Source organism: Aythya ferina (assembly GCF_964211825.1).
Source record: "Aythya ferina genome assembly, chromosome: 1".
Classification (NCBI taxonomy): Eukaryota; Metazoa; Chordata; class Aves; order Anseriformes; family Anatidae; genus Aythya; species Aythya ferina.
In genome coordinates this window covers 809,017-832,662 of record NC_140296.1, presented here as the reverse complement: position 1 = coordinate 832,662, position 23,646 = coordinate 809,017, and the positions used below count along the sequence as shown (strand labels likewise).

At 56.4% G+C, this 23,646-nt stretch overlaps 2 protein-coding genes and 1 pseudogene across 4 annotated transcripts; 2 read left to right on the top strand and 1 right to left on the bottom strand.

The window, feature by feature from the left end:
* The first annotated feature begins 385 nt into the window (after positions 1-385).
* On the top strand, positions 386-5,304 carry LOC311421702 (erythroblast NAD(P)(+)--arginine ADP-ribosyltransferase-like). Of its 2 annotated transcripts, none has more exons than XM_084493919.1 (3): positions 386-3,470; positions 3,855-3,893; positions 3,980-5,304. In XM_084493919.1, exons 1-3 carry the CDS (start codon positions 2,684-2,686, stop codon positions 4,060-4,062), a joined length of 909 nt encoding a protein of 302 aa, XP_084350045.1. In that variant the 5' UTR covers positions 386-2,683; the 3' UTR covers positions 4,063-5,304. The 2 variants fall into 2 exon arrangements, with proteins under 2 accessions (XP_084350045.1, XP_084350044.1); XM_084493918.1 differs by having other exon boundaries at positions 386-3,488.
* Positions 5,305-8,142: 2,838 nt separating this feature from the next.
* On the bottom strand, positions 8,143-9,763 carry LOC311421696 (erythroblast NAD(P)(+)--arginine ADP-ribosyltransferase pseudogene; annotated as a pseudogene). The gene is made up of 2 exons (XR_014698871.1): positions 9,717-9,763; positions 8,143-9,454 (listed from the first exon to the last, which is right to left on the bottom strand). The product of XR_014698871.1 is annotated as an erythroblast NAD(P)(+)--arginine ADP-ribosyltransferase pseudogene (transcript).
* Positions 9,764-18,392: 8,629 nt separating this feature from the next.
* LOC311421689 (NAD(P)(+)--arginine ADP-ribosyltransferase 2-like) lies at positions 18,393-20,020 on the top strand. The gene is made up of 2 exons (XM_084493907.1): positions 18,393-18,437; positions 18,700-20,020. Exon 2 carries the CDS (start codon positions 18,849-18,851, stop codon positions 19,779-19,781), a length of 933 nt encoding a protein of 310 aa, XP_084350033.1. The 5' UTR covers positions 18,393-18,437; positions 18,700-18,848; the 3' UTR covers positions 19,782-20,020.
* The last annotated feature ends 3,626 nt before the right edge of the window (positions 20,021-23,646 follow it).

Here is a 23,646-nt window from a genome sequence, read left to right as displayed (position 1 = left end):
GCAATGCTCGAGAACTCCCTCCAGCTGGCTGCGGTGTGCTGGGGCATGGCCTGCCCTACCAAAGGGCAGTTGGTGCTGCCCAGCACCCTCAGGGGGAACCGGAGGGCTCTGGGTCTGATGACCCGATAGCAGACATGGTTGAACCACAGGGCCAGCTCTCAACAGTAGCAGTCACCCCTTTAGTCAAGATGAAACAATCGAAGAGGAAGTCAGCTCCTTTAGTAAGGGAAGAAGCTGCTCCAAAGAGGTTCTGGTAGGGAGAAGCAGAAATAGAAGTGACAGGCTAATATCTACAGCAGGGACATCACAGAAAAAAAAAAAAAAAAAAAAAAAGGAAAAAAAAAGGAGGAAGAAGAGACAGAAATCATAAACAAGTCAGAAGTCAGAATCACCTGATTCCCTATTCCTGGGCGAGCTGTATGAAGGGATTTCAGCCATTGTCCAGGTGAGCATATTGTTGGTGGCAGCTTGGGATGCAGCGACCCTGAGATGGTGGAGTTCAAGATGGAACTTGGTGGAAGAAGTAAGGCAAAGAGCAGGATTGCTACCCCGACTTTCGGAGAGCCAACTTTGACCTCTTCCAGGACCTACTTGGGGGTATCTCGTGAGCTGGGTTGCTAGAAGGCAAGGGTGCTTGTGAGAGCTGGGCTACATTTAAACAGCACTTCTTCCAAGCTCAGGATCGGTGCATCCCAAAGAGTAGGAAATTGGGGAAGGGGAGCAGGAAACCTGCATGGATGAACAAGGAGCTCATTGATAAGATCAAAAGGAAGAGCTACGAAATGTGGAAAAAGGGCCTGTCCTCTTGGGAGGAGTATAGAAGTGTTGTCAGGGCCTGCAGGGACGCGACAAGGAAGGCTAAAGCCCACCTGGAGGTGAAGCTTGCAAAAGAGATAAAGGATAATAAGAAGTTTGTTGTTGCTGTTGGTTGGTTGATTTTTTAAATTACGTAAACAGTAAAAGAAAGACTAGAGATAATGTGGGTCCCCTGCTGAACAAGGGGGGTATCCTGGTAACAGGGAACACTGAGAAGGTGGAGATACTGAATGCCTTCTTTGCTTCGGTCTCTGCTTCAAAGACTTCCCCCACGGGACTCCTGGACCCTGGAGGGAGGAGAAAGATGCTGGGAAGTGGAGATCTCCTCTCTGGTTGACGAGGGAGTGGTTCAGGAGCATCTGAGTGGGCCAGCAGGTCAAGGGAGGTGATCCTCCCCCTCTGTTCTGCCCTGGTCAGGCCTCACCTGGAGTACTGGGTCCAGTTCTGGGCTCCCCGGTACAAAAAAGACAGGGATCTCCTGGAAAGAGTCCAGCGGAGGGCCACAAAGATGAAACGGGGCCTGGAGCATCTTCCCTGTGAGGAGAGGCTGAGAGACCTGGGGCTGTTCAGCCTGGAGAAGAGAGGACTGAGAGGGGATCTTGCAGATGTGTATAAATACCTGAGGGGTGGGAGACAGAGGGATTTGGCCAACCTCTTTCAGTGGTTTGTGGGGACAGGGCAAGGGGCAGTGGCCACAAAATGGAGCCCAGGCAATTCCGCACCAACCTGAGCAGCCTGCTCTAGGGAACTGCTTTGGCAGGGGGTTGGACCCGATGATCTCCTGAGGTCACCTCCAACCCCCTACACTTCTGTGATTGTCTCCCAGCTTCTCCGACGCTGGTGTAATGGTGCCAGTAGCTTGGAGTTGTAGGGCAGGAAGCCAAGCAGCTGGGATCCCTCTCTTGGGAAGGGGGCACTGACAAAGCCTTTGGAGGCAACTCCTGCTGGGTGTGAAGGGAAGGCATCCCTCCAAGTCACCCGAGCAAGCGGACCATTACTACCAACCCGCCAAGGCAAACGGTACATACTCACCACGGTAGCAGCAACTACTGGGTGGCTGGAAACACACCTGGTAAACCATGCCACTGCCCAAACACCATCTTGGGCCTGGAAAGACAAGGTCTATGGCATCATGGTACACCAGAGAGAATTGAGCCCTGCAATGGGAGTCACCTCTGGAATAACCTTGTAGCCCCCTAGGCCAAGAGGCATGGCAAGGCCTGGGTGTATCACATCCCGGTCACCCACGAGCCCCTGGAGAGGTTGGAAGGTGTAAGGGACCATTAAAGGCCTGTGCTACAGGCACTGGGTGCTGGGGCATGGAAACACTGGGGTGCAAATTTAGCAGAAGCCACTTGGCTGGTTAGTAGCAGAGGGTCTGACAGCCATCCAGGCCCTGCTCAAGGCCCCTGCACACTGTGGGAAGTCCTCGTTGTGCTGGAGGGAAGCAGCTGGGGAAGGCAGATGGGTTGCTCCTGCCTTGGGAAAAGGCAAAGCCATTTGTGAGAGCGGCTGTGGTGGCGTTTGGCTGTCCATCAGGGCGAAACCACCACAAACACCTGTGGGACTGGGACGCGCACTAACACTAAAGCGAGGGGAACTGCTAAAGGGGATTTCCTAACGGTGTCCCTGCAGACACTTGCACCAACGGGGCAGCAGCAGCTATTCTGGGCGGTCACAGGGGGCCAGCATATAAATAGCCCATGGGACGCAGGCAGGGGTTGCTATAAAAAGCCACAACAGGCAGCTCGAGTGTCCTGCGCACTGAGCGGAGCAGAGGTAGCAACTCGCTGCAGCTCCAGGGCTACTGGGACCGGGCCGGGGGGGACCTGGGGGTCTGCAGCCGGGCACTGGGGTCCTTCTGCGCATGGAGCACCTCGCCCTGGGCTGGGTGCTGCTGGCCAGCACCCTGTTTGGCACCGCAGCCACTGTCAGCAGGCGAGACCTCAACACCATCAAGGAGGTGGCGATGGACATGGTCCTCAGCTCCTTTGATGACCAGTACCAGGGCTGCAGCCGCATGATGGAGAAGGAGCTGGAGGAGCTGAACCGCACCGAGTTCGCCAACCCTGACTACGCGGAGGGCTGGAGGGGTGCAGTGATGGAGTGGAGGAATCGATGGGGCCGCGCCGCCCGCCCGCAGGCGCTGCGGCAGGAGCAGGCAGTGGCCGTGCTGGCGTACACTGCCGAGAGGGGACTCTACAAGCAGTTCAACACCGCTGTGCGTGAGGGCGGGCGCTCCCGCGAGCACTACCTCCAGTCCTTCCCCTTCAAGACGCTGCATTTCCTCCTGACCAAGGCCCTGCACACCCTGCGGGAGGCCCAGGGCAACAGCTGCCACCGCGTCTACCGCGGCATCAAAGGCACCCACTTCACAGCCCAGCTCCACCAGACCGTCCGCTTCGGCCAGTTCACCTCCGCCTCCCTCCAGAAGAAGGTTGCTGAGTCCTTTGGCCAGGACACCTTCTTCTTTTTGGATACCTGCTACAGCGTCCCCATCAAGAACTTCTCCTTCTACCCTGGTGAGGATGAAGTCCTCATCCCACCCTATGAGGTCTTCAAGGTCACCAACTTCACCCGTGACAGAGACGGAAACTTCATCCATCTCCACTCCCAGACTGCGCTCAGCACCTACAACTGCGAGTTTGTGAAGGGTAAGGGCAGCCAGCAGGGTGGGTGCCATCGTGAGATGTCTGGGGACAGGGCACAGCCCTGGGCAGGTGCCGCCGTGCTCCCCGCGCTCCTCCAGCCATGGCTGCAGAGGAACAGGAGCCCCGTGCCACCGGCTCTGTGAGGGGAAGGGGAGCCTCGTGGTGAAGACAACACCTCCGTGTGGGGAGCTCGGGGAGCCTGGGGAGCTCGGGGAGCTCGGGGAGGTCGGGGAGCTCGCCTTCAGACCAAGTCTTCCCTGCGCATCCCTGCATGCTCCCAGCTGCTCTCCCTTGGGGTTTGCGGTGGGGGCCCTCTGTGGCATGGCCAGGGTGGGGTGAGGGGCACAGAGCGGGGTGGTGCACAAATGTTTTTGGTCTCTTTGGCAGAGAAAAGGTGCAAGGCCCAGCCGTGTGTCTTCAGCACAGGTAAGAGGAGAGCCCCCAGCCCCTTCCCACGGCCAGCACCGTGCTGGCACCCTCCAGCAGTCATTAACTCCCTGTTTCCCCCCCAGGCAGGAGCAGTCCCAGGGAACCCCCACACCTCTGGAGTCTCCTCTTGGCAGCCGCAGCCCTGGCAGCCGTGGGATGCCTCTAACCCAGCTATGCTGCTGCTGCACCTCCGCAAGGAAAACGGGGCAGAAGCGTGAGAACACATTTAATGGAAACTGTGGGATTACGCTTTCCTCCGCCGGATGCTTTCTGCTCCAGCAGGAGCGGTGCCACTGGTCCCAGGATGCTCCGGTGGCCCTAGAACACCAGCAGAGGCTGGAGGAAGCCTTTTCCTGGCTTTTGCAGAGAAATAAAAGCACTGCTGGAGGATGGAGGCATCGAGGAGGGTTCCTGTGGCTCCCCGCAGCGGGGGCACTTTGCATGGGCGGCAGCCGGGGGTCTTCTCCAGCTCCCTCCCGGAGCACCCCGGAGAGCGCTGCCCCGGCTCCTGCGAGGGGGCACGGGGAGCACTGGGGGCTCCTCCACCCTGGGGAGCCTCCACGGCGGCTCAGGAGCAGGGATTTGGCTGGCACCTCAGCCCCCAGCGCCCAGATTCGGGCTCTGCAGGCGGGACGGACGGGGGCTGCCCCACGGAGCAGCGCAGGGCACTCAGCCAGCTCTGCCGGCACCGTGGGCACCTCGCCTTCCTCCTCACCCTGCGGGTGTCCCCCCCAGCCCACAGGTGACACCAGGCAGCCTCAATGCGCTTTAATGAATCCCTGCTGCCCCACAACCTGCTGCGGGCAGGTGCCGGGGGGCCAGGGGCACCAGGAGCCCCGCAGCGGGGCTGTGTCCGTCAGAGCAGGGCCGATGCCCTGGGGCTGGGCAAAGAGCCCCCACAGCAGCCTCCCGACCTGGGGGTGGGCAGGGTGAGAGCCCCCCGCTCCGCAGCCGGCCAGGGTCCAGCAAGGGCCGGGCTGAGGGCAGCTCTGGGCAGGGGGGTTTAGATAACTTACCCAACAGACGTCTCCCCATCGACCTCCTCCTCCTCCTCCTCCTCCTCCTCCTCCTCCTCCTCCTGCGAGCTGTCCCACCACGTCTCAGTGATCACATCAAGACCCAACACAGATCTCGAGCTCCTCCTGTTTATTTCCCATGCTCCGTGCATTGGTGTAGAGGCTCTTTAGGGAAGCAGCAGGTGCAGTTACCCCCGAGGGGATGCAAGAAGAAGATTCCGGATGGGGGATCGGGATCATTACTTTCTCTGAGGAGCCCTCAAATAATCCCATCCTCGAACAAACCACTCGGAGGATTTTCCCTACTATCTTCAACCTACTACCCCAGATTGCCTTCAGCTGGGGTGTGTGAAAGCCACAAAATCCCCCAAATACAGGCTCTCCATTACAAATACAGGTGTTTGTAATGACAATGGTGTTTACGGGTGCCCCCCCCCGGCACCTTTCCCTTCCTCACAGCTGGCCCAGGGGATGCACCTGATGTTTGGGGGACCCTGTTTTTTTTGGGGGGGCCATGCTGCCTGTGCAGGCAGAGGGCACACAGGCATGTGGGGTGTGCTGGCAGAGGGGCCCCGTGTACTGGGGAGGTGGGGGACTGGAGGGGGTCCGGGACCCAGCATGCGCATGGGGATGTAAATTCCAGGGGGGTTGGGGCAGCAACCCTTTGGGATGGGTCCATGGGGGCGTGCAGGGATCTGTGCCCCACTGGCTAGGGCTGGTTGGGGTGATTGGGGTCAGTGTGTGGCAGGATCAGTCCCAAAGCTGTTTTTTAGGGTGGGGGACCCCAGGCAGGTCCTGGCAGGGGCTGCAGCTGGGGCTGTGGGGGACCCCAGGACATCCCTTGGGCACGAAGGTGACACCAGCCCGGGGAGGTGTTTGGGGTCGGGACCGATTTCTGTAGGGGAAGCGCCTGGTTGGGGCTCGTCCCAGTGGGTTCCCCACTTGGACCAGCCAGCATCGCCCTCCAAAGCGTGCCATGGGATGCCAGGAGCTTGGTGATGTGGGCTCGTGGGTTTTCCTGGTGTTAAAAGCTGTCATTTTAGAACAGTGTCAGGCCACGCTTCGCTGGCAGGGAATTAAAGGAGATGCCAGTTCCTGAGGGCTTGCATCTGCTTCTTCTCTGAGCATGGTGCTCCTGGTGAGGGACAGCCTTCCCCTCAATGGCTCTGCAGTGGCCAAAATTGCTTTGTGATGGGCTTTGGGGGTGATTTGGCACCGCAGCCCGATCCCACACCCAGGATGCTTTCTCCCCGGCCAGCCAGCACTGCTCCAGCCTCGGGTGCATGCTGCGAGCCCAGACGGAGGCACCTGGCTTCGCACCACTTACCCATGTGAGATATGTTCATCTGATTCATGTCAGTATGGAACAATGCTAGGGCCGCATGGTATGATGTCCTGCCCTGGTCAGGCCTCACCTGGAGTACTGGGTCCAGTTCTGGGCTCCCCAGTACAAAAGAGACAGGGATCTCCTGGAAAGAGTCCAGCGGAGGGCCACAAAGATGAAACGGGGCCTGGAGCATCTTCCCTGTGAGGAGAGGCTGAGAGACCTGGGTCTGGTCAGCCTGGAGAAGAGAGGACTGAGAGGGGATCTTGCAGATGTGTATAAATACCTGAGGGGTGGGAGACAGAGGGATTTGGCCAAACTCTTTCCAGTGGTCTGTGGGGACAGGACAAGGGGCAATGGCCACAAAATGGAGCCCAGGCAGTTCCGCACCAACACGTGAAAGAAATTCTTCCCAGTGAGGGTGACGGAGCTCTGGGACAGGCTGCCCAGGGAGGCTGTGGGGTCTCCTTCTCTGGAGATATTCAAGGCCTGTCCCTGTCTGGACACCCACCTGGGCAGCCTGCTCTAGGGAACTGCTTTGGCAGGGGGTTGGATCCGATGATCTCCTGAGGTCACCTCCAACCCCTCCATTTCCGTGATTCTGGGATTCTGTATCACACCATTGTTGTATCTGCTGCTGGGCAGTGCTGGCACAGCATTGGGCCTCTCTCTAACCCTCCTAGGGGGTGGGCAAAAAGTGAAAAAGGAACATTACCACGCAGCTGACCTAAACCAACCAAAGGGACATTCCATACCATGTAGTGTCACACTCAGCAATAAAAGGTGGAAGAAGAGGGGAGGGGTGGGCTCTCGTGAAAATGTCTGCCCTCCTCCCAAACACTGTCTAATTGCGTTGAGGCCCTGCTTCAAGGACATGGTCAAGCATCGCTCATTTGTGGGAAGTAGAGAGTAATTTATTTCCTCTGCACTTCCACATAGCCTTTACTTGTTTTGTTTTGTTGTGTTTTGTGTTTTTTTTTTTCCCCTCCCTTTTCCCCTTTCCTTTCTTTCCCTTTACTTAAAATGTTTTAGTAATAATAATAATCATTCCTTAATAATCATTTTTCCTTTTAATTAAATTATCTGTATCTCAACCTGCAAGTTGTTCTTTCCTTTACTTCTTTCCCTCCTCCTCTAAGAAGGGGGAGTGAGAGAGTGGTTGCGGTGGAGTTCAGCTGCCCAGCACGGCAATACCAGCACACAGCCCCTGCTCGCTGCCATGTCCCCAGCGCTGTGGAGGCTCCCCTGGGTGAGGACTCACCCCCTGCATGGAGCTGGGCAGCCCTGTGGTGCAGAGCAGGGCACTGGCTCTGAGCTGCCCTGGCTTTGCACTTTTTTCCGCTCTGTCCCTGCAGACAAGATGGCAGTGGATGTTCTCCGGGTGTCTTCTGGGCTCGGAGCTGCTCCCTCTGCTCCTCAGCAGCTTGGGGAAGCTGAGGACAGGGAGCTGCCAGGGGCCAGGTCACCCCAGACACCATTGTGCCACTTCTACACAAAGCCAGGGCCACCTCTCCTCCCTCTGGCACTGCCACTGCCCCCGGCCCCTCCGGGCACTGTCGCCACCAGTCCCGCAGCCGGCCCTAGGCCCCGCGCCGGCGGCAGCGCCGTGTTGTGGGCTGATGCCCGCAGGGCTGTTCTCTCGGGCACGCTGCGCTTGGGTCTGCCGTTACCTCAAGCCTTCGGGCCTCGCACTGGGCACCAGAAGGCCTGCTGTGCTTGAAGCTACAGGCAGCTCAGCACCGCACAGCCGCTCGCTCCCCTCCTCCCCAGCAGGGCTGGGGAGAGAAGGGACACTTGGATCTGGCTGCAGGAGCTGGCACTGAGCTCACTCGCACACACAGAGGCCTCGCCAGGAGCTGGCACGTAGTCCTCTCAGCACGCGTACACATGGGAAAGGCTGCGAGTGTGCAAAGAGAAAAGCTTTAATGAGAAAATGCGACGATAGGACACACAAACACTGACTGGCCCTTTTATACCCCAAACAAACCCCTCAGCAGGCCCTCCTGCTCCTCCTTCTCTACACACGCCCATGCCTCCGCACAGCAGCTCCACGTTATTTCAAGCTCCCCGAGCTCCCCGAGCTCCCCGAGCTCCCCACACGGAGGTGTTGCCTTCACCACGAGGCTCCCCTTCCCCTCACAGAGCCGGTGGCACGGGGTCCCCGTTCCTCTGCAGCCATGGCTGGAGGAGCGTGGGGAGCACGGCGGCGCCTGCCCAGGGCTGTGCCCTGTCCCCAGCCATCTCCCGGTGGCATCCACCCTGCTGGCTGCCCGTACTATTCACCAGTGCACAGTTGTAGTTGCTGCGCGCACCAATGGAGTGGAGATGGATGTGGGTTTCGTTTGTGTAATGGGTGACGTTGATGACCTTGAAGATCTCATAGGGTGGGATGAGGACTTCGCGCTGATCAGCGAAAAAGGAGAAGTTGCTGATGATGGCACTATAGCAGGTTAACACAAAGAAGAAGGTGTCATTGCCAAAGTGCTGGGCAAACCTCTTCTTGAAGGAGGCAGAGGCGAACTGGCCGAAGCGGACGGCCTGGTTGAGCTGGGCCGTAAAGCGGATGCCCTTGACACCACGGTAGACGTTGTAGCATTTGCGGACCTGGGCATCCCTCAGGGTGTGCAGGGCCTCGGTCAGGAGGAAATGCAGCGTCTTGAAGTGGAAGGATTGGAGGTAGTAACCACGGGAGCGCCCACCCGCACGTATGGCTGCATTGAGCTGGCGGTACAGGCCTGTGCCAGCAGTGTACGCCAGCACGGCCACCGCGTACTCCCGCCGCAGCACCTGCGGTTGGATGGAGTTGCCCCATTGCTTCCACCACCTCTCCTCTGCTTTTCTCCAGGTGTCTGCATAGATCGGGTTTTGGAATTCAGTGCGGTTCACCTTTTTCAGCGCCTCCTGCACACTGAATATGCAGCCCTGGTACTGGTCATCGAAGGAGTTCTGGGCCATGTCCATCGCCACCTCCCTGATGGGGTTGAGGTCTTGCTCACGGGTGCTGCTGGCAGCCAAGGTGCCAGCCAAGGTGCCGGCCAGCAGCACCCAGCCCAGGCCGAGGTGCTCCATGTGCAGGAAGCTCCGGGGGTCCAGCCACGAACGGGGATGCGCCAGGCAGCGCAGGACCCGGTCCTCTGCAACCGGCTGAGCTCAGCCGCTGAGTGCAGCAGTACAGGGCACAGGCGTCTGCTAGGGGGAGAGCGCAGGGTCGGAGAAGGCTGCAGGGAGAAGCGGAGCAGATGCATCAGGGTCACCTCGAAAGCCGCCCATGGCCCCCCTGGCACCAGAGGGAAGCACCCGCAGTGTGTGTCCCCAGCCAGGGCCACCTGGGTCTTCCCCACCCTGATACCGGCCTGGACTCCAGCCCAGCTACTTGCATCAAACACCGCAGACACCTGGGTTCCCCCGTGCAGCCCCGACATCCTCTGAGGCCGCAGCATTTGTGCCAGGAGTAGCCCTGGTGCTGCAGTGAGATGTTACCTCTGCTCTGTTGCATGCAGGACCCACGGCTCGGCGCTGCTGCAGGGAGCTGGCTGCTCTGCCTTTTTATAGAAACCCCCAGACAGTTTGTGTTCCAGCCCCCCATGACCACCCAGTTGCTGCTGGGCTGTTGCAAAAGGCTGCAGGGAAACCAACAGGAAATCGCCTTTTATCAGTTGCCCATGCTCTAGGGCATGCGTGTGTGGGTCCCAGTCCCATGGGTGCTGAGAGGTGAGGCGCAGGCTCTGCAGCCCTCAGTGCAGAGGGGCTCCGGCAGGAGCAGACACTGGCTTGTCCTGGTTTTGGCTGGGATAGAGTTGCTTTTCATCACCGTAGCTGGTGTGGGGCTTTGGTTTTAGGATGAGAATGGTGCTGATAACACACTGATGGCTTAGATGGTGCTGAGCAGTGCTGACACAGCCAAGGACTTCTGTGCTGCTCACACTGCCCTGGCAGCGGGCAGGCTGGGGGTGCAGCAGGAGCTGGGAGGGGACAGGCCCAGGACAGCTGACCCCAACTGGCCAAAGGGGTATTCCACACCACATGGGGTCATGCTGGACAATATATAGGGGTAGCGCCCCCCCCCCGCCAATTCTCTCCTCCATCCCACTTGTGGGGAGGAAGAGCAAACGGCTCTGTGGTGCTGAGCTGCTGGCCGGTTAAACCACAGCAGTCCTTTGATGTCCAGCATGGGGCTCAAAGGGTTGAGATAAGGACAGATCTGACCACAGCGTGTTAAAACAAAATTGTTGTTTAACAATTGTAATTTGTAAACCTTAGCTTCTCACAACTCCCACTCGGACTGGGGACGAGGAGGAAGAGAACGAGGCAGGCTGCTCCAAAGTGGCGGGGCCATCAGAGGAACAGGAAGATGAAGAGGAAGGTATCATAAGAGCATCAGGAACTACCCGATGCCTATTCCAGCATGAGCTATGGGATAGGCGAAAAGATGTCAGTCGTTGTCCAGGTGAGCACCTTGTCACCTGGCTGCTCTGGTGCTGGGACAGCGGAGCCATGGTCTGCAATTAGAGGGCAGGGAAGCCAGGCAGCTGGGATCCCTCTCCAGGGAAGGGGGCATTCTGGAGTTGTCTTGTGTCAGGTGTGAAGGAAAGGTGTGCCTTCAAGGAAGTTCCCAGAATCAAAGAATGACAGAATCGTGGGGTTGGAGGTGACCTCAGGAGATCATCGGGTCCAACCCCCTGCCAAATCAGTTATCTAGAGCAGGCTGCCCAGGTAGGCGTCCAGACAGGGACAGGCCTTGAATATCCCCAGAGAAGGAGACCCCACAGCCTCCCTGTGCAGCCTGTCCCAGTGCTCCGTCACCCTCACCGTGAAGAATCACAGAATCACAGAATTTCAAGGTTGGAAGAGACCTCAAGATCAATGAGTCCAACCTCTGACCTAACACTAACCAGTCCTCCACTAAACCATATCACTAAGCTCTACATCTAAATGTCTTTTAAAGACCTCCAAGGATGGTAACTCCACCAGTTCCCTGGGCAGCCCATCCCAATGCCTCACAACCCTTTCAGTAAAGAAGTTCTTCCTAACATCCAACCCAAACCTCACCTGGTGCAATGTTAGCCCATTCCCCCTTGTCCTGTCACCAGGCACGTGGGAGAACAGACCAACCCCCACCTCGCTACAGCCTCCTTTGAGGTATCTGTAAAGAGCAATAAGGTCACCCCTGAGCCTCCTCTTCTCCAGGCTGAACAAGCCCAGTTCCCTCAGCCGCTCCTCATAGGACTTGTTCTCCAGGCCCCTCACCAGCTTCGTCGCCCTTCTCTGGACTCTCTCAAGCACCTCGATGTCCTTCTTGTAGCGAGGGGCCCAAAACTGAACACAGTACGCGAAGTGCAGCCTCACCAGAGCCGAGTACAGGGGGACAATCACTTCCCTAGCCCTGCTGGCCACACTGCTTCTGATACAAGCCAGGATGCCGTTGGCCTTCTTGGCCACCTGAGCACACTGCTGGCTCATATTCAGCCGACTATCCATCAGTACTCACAGGTATTTCTCCGCTAGGCAGCTCTCCAACCACTCCTCTCCCAGCCTGTAGCTCTGCTTCGGGTTGTTGTGCCCCAGGTGTAGGACCCGGCACTTGGCCTTGTTGAACTTCATAGAGTTGGCCTCAGCCCATCGGTCCGAGATCCCCCTACAGAGCCTTCCTACCCTCAAGCAGATCGACACACGCACCTAACTTGGTGTCATTTGCGAACTTACTAAGGGTGCACTCGATCCCCTCATCCAGATCATTGATGAAGATATTAAAGAGGACCGGCCCCAGCACCGAGCCCTGGGGAACGCCACTAGTGACTGGCCTCCAGCTGGATTTGACTCCATTCACCACAACTCTTTGGGCCCGGCTATCCAGCCAGTTTTTAACCCAACGAAGCGTACACCAGTCGAAGCCACGAGCAGCCAGTTTCTTGAGGAGAATGCTGTGGGAAACCGTGTTAAAAACCTTGTTGAAGTCATGGTAGACCACATCCACAGCCTTTCCCTCATCCACCAAGGTGTAACTTTGTCATAGAAGGAGATCAGGTTCGTCAAACAGGACCTGCCTTTCATGAATGCATGCTGACTGGGCCTGATCGCCTGCTTGCCCTGCAAGTGCTGCGTGATGACACTCAAGATAATCTGCTCCATGAGCTTCCCTGGCACTGAGGTCAAACTGACAGGCCTATATTTCCCTGGGTCTGCCCTCCGGCCCTTCTTGTAGATGGGCATCATGTTTGCTAGCCGCCAGTCAACTGGGACCTCCCCCAGTAGCCAGGACTGCTGATAAATGATGGAAAGTGGCTGGGCCAGCTCCTCTGCCAGTTCTCTCAAAGAAGAGGATCTTTCGCATGTTGGTGCGAAACTGCCTGGGCTCCCTTTTGTGGCCATTGCCCCTTGCCCTGTCCCCACAAACCACTGAAAGAGGTTGGCCAAATCCCTCTGTCTCCCACCCCTCAGGTATTTATACACATCTGCAAGATCCCCTCTCAGTCCTCTCTTCTCCAGGCTGACCAGCCCCAGGTCTCTCAGCCTCTCCTCACAGGGAAGATGCTCCAGGCCCCGTATCATCTGTGGCCCTCCGCTGGACTCTTTCCAGGAGATCCCTGTCTTTCTTGTACCGGGGAGCCCAGAACTGGACCCAGTACTCCAGGTGAGGCCTGACCAGGGCAGAGCAGAGGGGGAGGATCACCTCCCTTGACCTGTTGGCCACGCTCCTTTTAATGCCCGCCAGGATCTTGTTGGCCCTCTTGGACACCAGGGCACACTGCTGGCTCATGGACAACCTGTCACCAACCAGGACCCCCAGGATCTTCTCCTCAGAGCTCCTCTCCAGCAGGTCATTCCCCAGCCTGTACTGATACCTGCGGAGATGTGAGTTGCTAGGACAAACAATCACAAAGGGATTTTGTCGGATAAAACTCCTGCTCCAGTTTCCAGCAGCAGTCCCCCAGACACAGAAATGAAATTTCTGAATGTCAATGCTTTCATTTATGAAAATAAATATCATAATTTCATTTTCATAATTTCATTTATAAAAATAAATGTCAATGTTTTCCTTTATAAAAACATTGACAAAAACTGGCCCCAAAACAGCCCTGGAGAACCCCACAAGTAACTGCCCCTCAGCCTGAGGTAACCCCATTTACTAGCACCCTTGGAGCCTGACCCACCAGCCAGTTGTTCACCCAGCACATTAGGTACCTGTCTAGCTGTGTGCTGCACATTTAGTCCTGAGGGATACTTTGAGAAACCCTATCAAACGCTTTGCCGAAATACAAAAAGATTTCATCAGATGCCGTGCCTTGGTCAACTGTGTGGGTAACTTTGTCATGAAAGGAAATTAAGTTCGTTAAGTGGGGCCTTCCCCTCATGAACCCTCTGCTTGCTATGGCCAGTGACTGCCTTGTCCCTCAGGTGCTTTTCAATAACTCCTGGGATAATTTTCTCCATGATTTTACCAGGCACTGAAATGAGACTGACAGGTCTGTCATTACCAGGGTCTTCTCTCTCGCTCTTGCTGAAGACTGTAACCACATTTGCCATCTTCCAAGAGACCGGGATCTCTCTGGATTCCCAAGACCATTGGAAAGTAATTGAGAGAGGTTTTTCCTCCCAAACAACAGATATGTGTACTGGGGCCCTGCTTCCCAAGATGTGGCTGACCTTGCTTGCTGATGGGCAGTGGAGAGTAACTGCTTTCTCTTTGCTTCCGTGTGGATTGGCTTTTATTTTTCTTTTTCTTTTCTTTTTATTTTGTATTTCCATTATCCTTCTCTCAACCCCTTAGCCTTTTTCTTTTGGGTCATCCTTTCTGCCTCCCCTCTGTCTCTGAGGAGCAATGAGAGAGCAGTTGTGGTTTTTAGTTAGACATTGATGTGAAACCACGGCAGCCTTTTGGCATCCATTGAGAGGCTCAGGGGGTGGAGATGACAAGAAATTTGACCAGAGTGCTTCAGAGGAGCTTACAGTGATCATATTTGTCGAACATATTTGTTGATTTGCTGCCCACAATGTTGTCTGGTTTCCTCTTAATATCTTTCAGTGTGATCCTGCGTGATCCTGTGCCGTGTTCTCTCTTTTGCTATTTATCATATCCGAGGGCTTGTTAAAAGCCGTGTGCATTTGTTTTTTTTTTTTCAGTTTGCTGTTCTGTGAATCTGTATTGGCAAGGTCTTGGTAGTGGGGGGCTGCTGAGGTGGCCTCTGTGAGAAGGTCAGTGCAACAGGAGGGCAGGAGGTGCTCCATCAACCAGAGCACAAGTTCCCCTGCGGCCTGTGGAGAGGCCCCTGGTGGAGCAGGCTGTCCCCCTGCACCCATGGGTCCCACACGGAGCAGATCTCCACGCTGCAGCCCCCCCATGGGTGGAGGAGCCCCCGGTGGAGCATGTGGATGGGGTCTGGGGGGAGCTGCCACCCACGCGTGGGGGCCCCGTGCTGGAGCAGTTTGGGACTGGGGGATGGACCCCGTGGGACGGAGCCGTGTGGGAGCAGTTCTTGAAGGCCCTGAAGGATCAGTTTGGGAAGGACGGCATCCATGGGAGGGACCCCACGGGGAGCAGGGGCACAGAGGGACCGTGAGGGGTGGTGGGGATGAAACGCCAGGGACTGACTGCAGCCCCCAATGCCCGTTCCCCTGCACTGCTCCGGGGGAGGGGGTGGATGGGGGGAAGGTCTGCTTGGTTTGCTTTTAGTTTCTCACTGCTCTAGCTTGTTAGTAATAGGCAATAAATGTTACTTATCTTCCTACTCCGAGTCTGTTTCGCTTGTTACGATAATGGTTGAGCAATCTCCCTGTCCTTATCTCAACCCTTGAGTCCTTTCCATTGTATTTCCTCCCCCTTCCCCTTTGAGGAGGAGGAGTGAGAGAGCAGCTTAGGTGGAGCGCGGCTGCCCACCCGACTAAAACCACCACAGCCACGATTCATCCACTGCTGAAGGAGCCCCTCGGGTGGGATGGACACCTCCATAATGACGTGCCATCTGCCCCAGCCTGCGCCCTTCCTTACCACTTGCTCTCCTTGCACCCTCCGAATGCTGAGGATGTCTTTGCTTGGACATCCTGCAGTGGTCACCTCCACGGTGCCACTTCTGCAGGGGCACGGGGACAGCAGCCCCAGCCACCAAGCCATGGGGCATGGCCAAACTCCCCTCGTCCCCTCTCTGGTGGGACACCGGCCGTGGTGCAGAGCTCATGGGGCACGGGGACCATCCCTGCCCCTGCAACTGCACCGGGCACCAAGGCTGTGAGGGTGGAGATGCTGTCCTCAGCTCTGGACCACACGAGGCTGACAGTCCTGGCTTGTCCCCTGCTGCCAGCCCATACTGAGTCTAGGTGGGATGTTAATGTTCCCTGCGGCCACAGCATACAGTGTATGCTGTGCTCTGCACTTGGAGCTAGAACAGCACTGGTATGGAACAGCTTGTTCCATAGGCCAACCTCATTGCCTTCTATGATGGTATCACCAGCTGGGTAGGTGGGGGGAGAGCAGTGGATTTCATCTCCCTTGACTTCAGCAAGGGAGATGTCTTGGGCAGAGTGACAATGAAATGGTAGAGTTCTCCATTCCTGGAGAAGCCAGGAAGGGGACCAGTAAAACCGCTGTACTGGACTTCCAGAGGGATGACTTTGAACTGTTCAGGACACTGGTTGGCAGAGTCCTTTGGGAGGCGGTCCTGAAGGGCAGAGGGATCCAGGAAGGCTGGGCACTCTTCAAGAAGGAAATCTTAATGGCGCAGGAGCAGTCTGCCCCCACGTCGATCTGCTCGAGGGTAGGAAGGCTCTGCAGGAGGATCTGGATAGGCTGGACACATGGGCTGAGGCCAACTGGATGAGGTTCAACAAGGCCAAGTGCCGGGTCCTGCACCTGGGGCGCAATAACCTGAAGCAGAGCTACAGGCTGGGAGAGGAGTGGTTAGAGAGCTGCCAGGCAGAGAAGGACCTGGGAGTGATGGTGGATAGTCGGCTGAATATGAGCCAGCAGTGTGCTCAGGTGGCCAAGAAGGCCAACGGCATCCTGGCTTGTATCAGGAACAGCGTGACCAGCAGGGCTAGGGAAGTGATTGTCCCCCTGTACTCGGCTCTGGTGAGGCTGCACCTCGAGTACTGTGTTCAGTTTTGGGCCCCTCGCTACAAGAAGGACATCGAGGTGCTTGAGTGGGTACAGAGAAGGGCGACGAAGCTGGTGAGGGGCCTGGAGAACAAGTCCTACAAGGAGCGGCTGAGGGAGCTGGGCTTGTTCAGCCTGGAGAAGAGGAGGCTCAGGGGCAACCTTATTGCTCTCTACAGATACCTTAAAGGATGCTGTAGTGAGGTGGGGGTTGGTCTGTTCTCCCACGTGCCTGGTGACAGGACGAGGGGGAATGGGCTAAAGTTGTGCCAGGGGAGGTTTGGGTTGGATGTTAGGAAGAACTTCTTTACCGAAAGGGTTGTGAGGCACTGGAACAGGCTGCCCAGGGAAGTGGTGGAGTCACCATCCCTGGAAGTCTTTAAAAGACGTTTAGATGTAGAGCTCAGCAATATGGTTTAGTGGGGACTCTTAGTGTTAGGTCAGAGGTTGGACTCGATGATCTTGAGGTCTCTTCCAACCTTGAAATTCTGTGATTCTGTGATTCTGTGACTTCAGCAAGGCTTCTGGTACTGTCTCCCACAACATTTTGGTAACAAAACTGAAAAAGTGTGGGATAGAGGAGTGGACAGTAAGGTGGGTTGAGAAGTGTCTGACTGGCTGCGCTCAGAAGGTGGTGATCAGCAGCACAGAGTCTGGCTGGAGACCTGCGACTACCAGTGTTCCCCAGCGGTCAGGGCCAGGTCCGGTCTTGTTCAACACCTTCTTCGATGACCTTGACTAAGGAATAGTGTCCACCCTCACCAAGTACAGTGATGATACAAGGCTGGGAGGAGTGGCTGACACATCAGAATGCTGTGCTGCCATTCAGCGAGACCAGGACAGACTGGAGAGATGGGCAGGAAGAAACCAAATGAGGTTTAACAAGACCAAGTGTAGAGTCCTGCACCTGGGAAGGAACAACTGAATGTTATCACTATAGGCTGGGGGATGACCTGCTGGAGAGGAGCTCTGTGGAGAAGGACCTGGGGATCCTGGTGGGTGACAGGTTGGCCATGAGCCAGCAGTGTGCCCTGGTGGCCAAGAGGGCCAACAAGATCCTGGCGGCCAACAGGTCAAGGGAGGTGGCTCCGCTGTCCCAGCACCAGAGCAGCCAGGTGACAAGGTGCTCACCTGGACAACGACTGACATCTTTTCGCCTATCTCATAGCTCATGCTGGAATAGGCATCGGGTAGTTCCTGATGCTCTTATGATACCTTCCTCTTCATCTTCCTGTTCCTCTGATGGCCCCGCCACTTTGGAGCAGCCTGCCTCGTCTTCTTCCTCCTCCCCAGTCCGAGTGGGAGTTCCTCTGCATTCTAAGCAAGCCGTGTGAGAAGCTAAGGCTTACAAATTACAATTGTTAAACAACAATTTTGTTTTAACACGCTGTGGTCAGATCTGTCCTTATCTCAACCCTTTGAGCCCCATGCTGGACATCAAAGGACTGCTGTGGTTTAACCGGCCAGCAGCTCAGCACCACAGAGCCGTTTGCTCTTCCTCCCCACAAGTGGGATGGGGAAGAGAATTGGGGGGGGGGGGGCGCTACCCCTATATATTGTCCAGCATGACCCCATGTGGTGTGGAATACCCCTTTGGCCAGTTGGGGTCAGCTGTCCTGGGCCTGTCCCCTCCCAGCTCCTGCTGCACCCCCAGCCTGCCCGCTGCCAGGGCAGTGTGAGCAGCACAGAAGTCCTTGGCTGTGTCAGCACTGCTCAGCACCATCTAAGCCATCAGTGTGTTATCAGCACCATTCTCATCCTAAAACCAAAGCCCCACACCAGCTACGGTGATGAAAAGCAACTCTATCCCAGCCAAAACCAGGACAAGCCAGTGTCCGCTGCAGCGGGAGCCCCTCTGCACTGAGGGCTGCAGAGCCTGCGCCTCACCTCTCAGCACCCATGGGACTGGGACCCACACACGCCCTAGAGCATGGGCAACTGATAAAAGGCAATTTCCTGTTGGTTTCCCTGCAACCTTTTGCAACAGCCCAGCAGCAACTGGGTGGTCATGGGGGGCTGGAACACAAACTGTCTGGGGGTTGCTATAAAAAGGCAGAGCAGCCAGCTCCCTGCAGCAGCGCCGAGCCGTGGGTCCTGCATGCAACAGAGCAGAGGTAACATCTCACTGCAGCACCAGGGCTACTCCTGGCACAAAAGCTGCGGCCTCAGAGGATGTCGGGGCTGCACGGGGGAACCCAGATGTCTGCGGGGTTTGATGCAAGGAGCTGGGCTGGAGTCTGGGCCGGTATCAGGGTGGGGAAGACCCAGGTGGCCCTGGCTGGGGACACACACTGCGGGTGCTTCCCTCTGGTGCCAGGGGGGCCATGGTTGGCTTTCAAGGTGACCCTGATGCATCTGCTCCGCTTCTCCCTGCAGCCTTCTCCGACCCTGCGCTCTCCCCCTAGCAGACGCCCGTGCCCTGTACTGCTGCACTCAGCGGCTGAGCTCAGCCGGTTGCAGAGGACCGGGTCCTGCGCTGCCTGGGGCATCCCCGCTCGTGGCTGGACCCCCGGAGCTTCCTGCACATGGAGCACCTCGGCCTGGGCTGGGTGCTGCTGGCCGGCACCTTGGCTGGCACCTTGGCTGCCAGCAGCACCCGTGAGCAAGACCTAGGCCCCATAAAGAAGTTGGCAATGGGCATGGCCCAGAACTCCTTCGATGACCAGTACCGGGGCTGCAGATACAAGATGGAGGTGGCGCTGAAGAAACTGTACCACGTGGAATTCAAAAACCCGATCTATGCAGAAGCCTGGAGTAAAGCAGAGGAGAGGTGGCGGAAGCAATGGGGCAACTCCAACCACCCACAGGTGCTGCGGCGGGAGTACGCGGTGGCCGTGCTGGCGTACACTTACCCTAAAAGTCTGTACAGCGAGTTCAATGCAGCTGTGCGTGAGGGTGGGCGCTCCCGCGGGTACTACCTCCAATCCTTCCCCTTCAAGACACTGCATTTCCTCCTGACCGAGGCCCTGCACACTCTGCGGAATGCCCAGGGCCACAGATGCTACAACGTCTACCGCGGCGTCAAGGGCATCCGCTTTACGGCCCACCGCCACCAGACCGTCCGCTTCGGCCAGTTCGCCTCTGCCTCTCTCCAGAAGAATGCTGCCAAGAAATTTGGCCGGGACACCTTATTCATTGTGTACACCTGCTACGGGGTCCCCATCAAGCATTTCTCCTTCTTCCCTAATGAGGATGAAGTCCTCATCCCACCCTATGAGGTCTTCAAGGTCACCAAGGTAATGAGTTACTTCAGCAGAAGCATCATTCATCTCCACTCCCATTCCACGCACAGCACCTACAACTGTGCGCTGCTGAAGGGTAGGGGCAGCCAGCAGGGTGGATGCCACCAGGAGATGGCTGGGGAAAGGGCACAGCCCTGGGCAGGCGCCGCCGTGCTCCCCGCGCTCCTCCAGCCATGGCTGCAGAGGAACGGGGGCCCCGTGCCACCGGCTCTGTGAGGGGAAGGGGAGCCTCGTGGTGAAGTCAACACCTCCGTGTGGGGAGCTCGGGGAGCCCGGGGAGCTTGGGGAGCTTGGGGAGCTTGAAATAACGTGGAGCTGCTGTGCGGAGGCATGGGCGTGTGTAGAGAAGGAGGAGCAGGAGGGCCTGCTGAGGGGTTTGTTTGGGGTATAAAAGGGCCGGTCAGTGTTTGTGTGTCCTATCGTCGCATTTTCTCATTAAAGCTTTTCTCTTTGCACACTCGCAGCCTTTCCCATGTGTACGCGTGCTGAGAGGACTACGTGCCAGCTCTTGGCGAGGCCTCTGTGTGTGCGAGTGAGCTCAGTGCCAGCTCCTGCAGCCAGATCCAAGTGTCCCTTCTCTCCCCAGCCCTGCTGGGGAGGAGGGGAGCGAGCGGCTGTGCGGTGCTGAGCTGCCTGTAGCTTCAAGCACAGCAGGCCTTCTGGTGCCCAGTGCGAGGCCCGAAGGCTTGAGGTAACGGCAGACCCAAGCGCAGCGTGCCCGAGAGAACAGCCCTGCGGGCATCAGCCCACAACACGGCGCTGCCGCCGGCGCGGGGCCTAGGGCCGGCTGCGGGACTGGTGGCGACAGTGCCCGGAGGAGCTGGGGGCAGTGGCAGCCCCAGAGGGAGGAGAGGTTGAGATAAGGACAGGGAGATCGCTCAACCATTATCGTAACAAGCAAAACAGACTCAGAGTAGGAAGATGAGTATCATTTATTGCCTATTACTAACAAGCTAGAGCAGTGAGAAAACAAACAATGAAAACAAACTCCAACACCTTCCCCTCATCCACCTCTTCCACCTTCTCCCCCCGAGCAGTGCAGGGGAACGGGCAATGGGGGCTGCCGTCAGTCCCTGATGCTTAATGCCCGCCACCCCTCACGGTCCCTCTGTGCCCCTGCTCCCCGTGGGGTCCCTCCCATGGATGCCGTCCTTCCCAAACGGATCCTTCAGGGGCTTCAAGAACTGCTCCCACATGGCTCCGTCCCACGGGGTCCATCCCCCAGTCCCAAACTGCTCCAGCACGGGGCCCCCATGCGTGGGCGGCAGCTCCCCCCAGCCCCCTGCTCCATGTGGGCTCCTCTCCACGGGCTGCAGCTCCGGCCCGGGGCCTGCTTCTGCGGGGGCTCTCCATGGGCCGCAGCCTCCTCCAGGCCACATCCACCTGCTCCACCGGGGGCTCCTCCACCCATGGGGGGGCTGCAGCGTGGAGATCTGCTCCGTGTGGGACCCATGGGTGCAGGGGGACAGCCTGCTCCACCGGGGGCCTCTCCACAGGCCGCGGGGGAACTTGTCCTGTGGTCGATGGAGCACCTCCTGCCTCCTGCTGCACTGACATTCTCACAGAGGCCACCTCAGCAGCCCCTCACTACCAAGACCTTGCCAATACAGATTCACAGAACAGCAAACTGAAAAAAAAAAACAAAACACAAATGCACACAGCTTTTAACAAGCCCTTGGATATGATAAATAGCAAAAGAGAGAACACGGCACAGGATCACGCAGGATCACACTGAAAGATATTAAGAGCAAACCAGACAACATTGTGGGCAGCAAATCAACAAATATGTTCGACAAATATGATCATTGTAAGCTCCTCTGAAGCACTCTGGTCAAATTTCTTGTCATCTCCACCCCCTGAGCCTCTCAATGGATGCCAAAAGGCTGCCGTGGTTTCACATCAATGTCTAACTAAAAACCACAACTGCTCTCTCATTGCTCCTCAGAGACAGAGGGGAGGCAGAAAGGATGACCCAAAAGAAAAGGCTAAGGTGTTGAGAGAAGGATAATTGAAATACAAAAGAAAAAAAAAAAAAATAAAAGCCAATCCACATGGAAGCAAAGAGAAAGCAGTTACTCTCCACTGCCCATCAGCAAGCAAGGTCAGCCACACCTTGGGAAGCAGGGCCCCAATACACATATCTGTTGTTTGGGAGGAAAAACCTCTCTCAATTACTTTCCAATGGTCTTGGGAATCCAGAGAGATCCCGGTCTCTTGGAAGATGGCAAATGTGGTTCCAGTTTTCAGCAAGAGCGAGAAAGAAGACCCTGGTAATGACAGACCTGTCAGTCTCATTTCAGTGCCTGGTAAAATCATGGAGAAAATTATCCCAGGAGTTATTGAAAAGCACCTGAGGGACAAGGCAGTCACTGGTCATAGCAAGCAGAGGGTTCATGAGGGGAAGGCCCTGCTTAACGAACTTAATTTCCTTTCATGACAAAGTTACCCACATAGTTGACCAAGGGATGGCAGCTGATGAAATCTTTTTGTATTTCGGCAAAGCGTTTGATAGGGTTTCTCAAAGTATCCATCAGGACTAAATGTGCAGCACACAGCTAGACAGGTACCTAATGTGCTGGGTGAACAACTGGCTGGTGGGTCAGGCTCCAAGGGTGCTAGTAAATGGGGTTACATCAGGCTGACGTCGGCAGTTACTCGAGGGGTTCCCCAGGGCTGTTTTGGGGCCAGTTTTTGTCAATGTTTTTATAAAGGAAAACATTGACATTTATTTTTATAAATGAAAATTATGTTATTTATTTTCATAAATGAAAGCGTTGACATTCGGAAATTTCATTTCTGTGTCTGGGGGACTGCTGCTGCAAACTGGAGTTTTATCTGACAGTTTTATCTGACAAAAAAAACAGTAGTTTTATCTGACAAAACCCCTTTGTGATTGTTTGTCCTAGCAACTCACATCTCCGCAGGTATCAGTACAGGCTGGGGAATGACCTGCTGGAGAGGAGCTCTGAGGAGAAGGACCTGGGGATCCTGGTGGGTGACAGGTTGTCCATGAGCCAGCAGTGTGCCCTGGTGGCCAAGAGGGCCAACAAGATCCTGGCAGGCATTAAAAGGAGCGTGGCCAGCAGGTCAAGGGAGATGATCCTCCCCCTCTGTTCTGCCCTGGTCAGGCCTCACCTGGAGTACTGGGTCCAATTCTGGGCTCCCCAGTACAAGAAAGACAGGGATCTCCTGGAAAGAGTCCAGCGGAGGGCCACAGATGATACGGGGCCTGGAGCATCTTCCCTGTGAGGAGAGGCTGAGAGACCTAGGGCTGGTCAGCCTGGAGAAGAGAGGACTGAGAGGGGATCTCATCAATGTGTATAAATACCTGAGGGGTGGGAGACAGAGGGATTTGGCCAACCTCTTTCAGTGGTTTGTGGGGACAGGACAAGGGGCAATGGCCACAAAATGGAGCCCAGGCAGTTTCGCACCAACATGCGAAACATCGTCTTCTTTGAGAGAACTGGCAGAGGAGCTGGCCCAGCCACTGTCCATCATTTATCAGCAGTCCTGGCTATCGGGGGAGGTCCCAGTTGACTGGCGGCTAGCAAACATGATGCCCATCCACAAGAAGGGCCGGAGGGCAGACCCAGGGAAATATAGGCCTGTCAGTTTGACCTCAGTGCCAGGGAAGCTCATGGAGCAGATTATCTTGAGTGTCATCACGCGGCACTTGCAGGGCAAGCAGGCGATCAGGTCCAGTCAGCATGGGTTTATGAAAGGCAGGTCCTGTTTGACGAACCTGGTCTCCTTCTATGACAAAGTTACACGCTTGGTGGATGAGGGAAAGGCTGTGGATGTGGTCTACCTTGACTTCAACAAGGCTTTTAACACGGTTTCCCACAGCATTCTCCTCAATAAACTGGCTGCTCGTGGCTTTGACTGGTGTACGCTTCGTTGGGTTAGAAACTGGCTGGATAGCCGGGCCCAAAGAGTCGTGGTGAATGGAGTCAAATCCAGTTGGAGGCCGGTCACTAGTGGCGTTCCCCAGGGCTCGGTGCTGGGGCCGGTCCTCTTTAATATCTTCATCGATGATCTGGATGAGGGGATCGAGTGCACCCTCAGTAAGTTCGCAAATGAC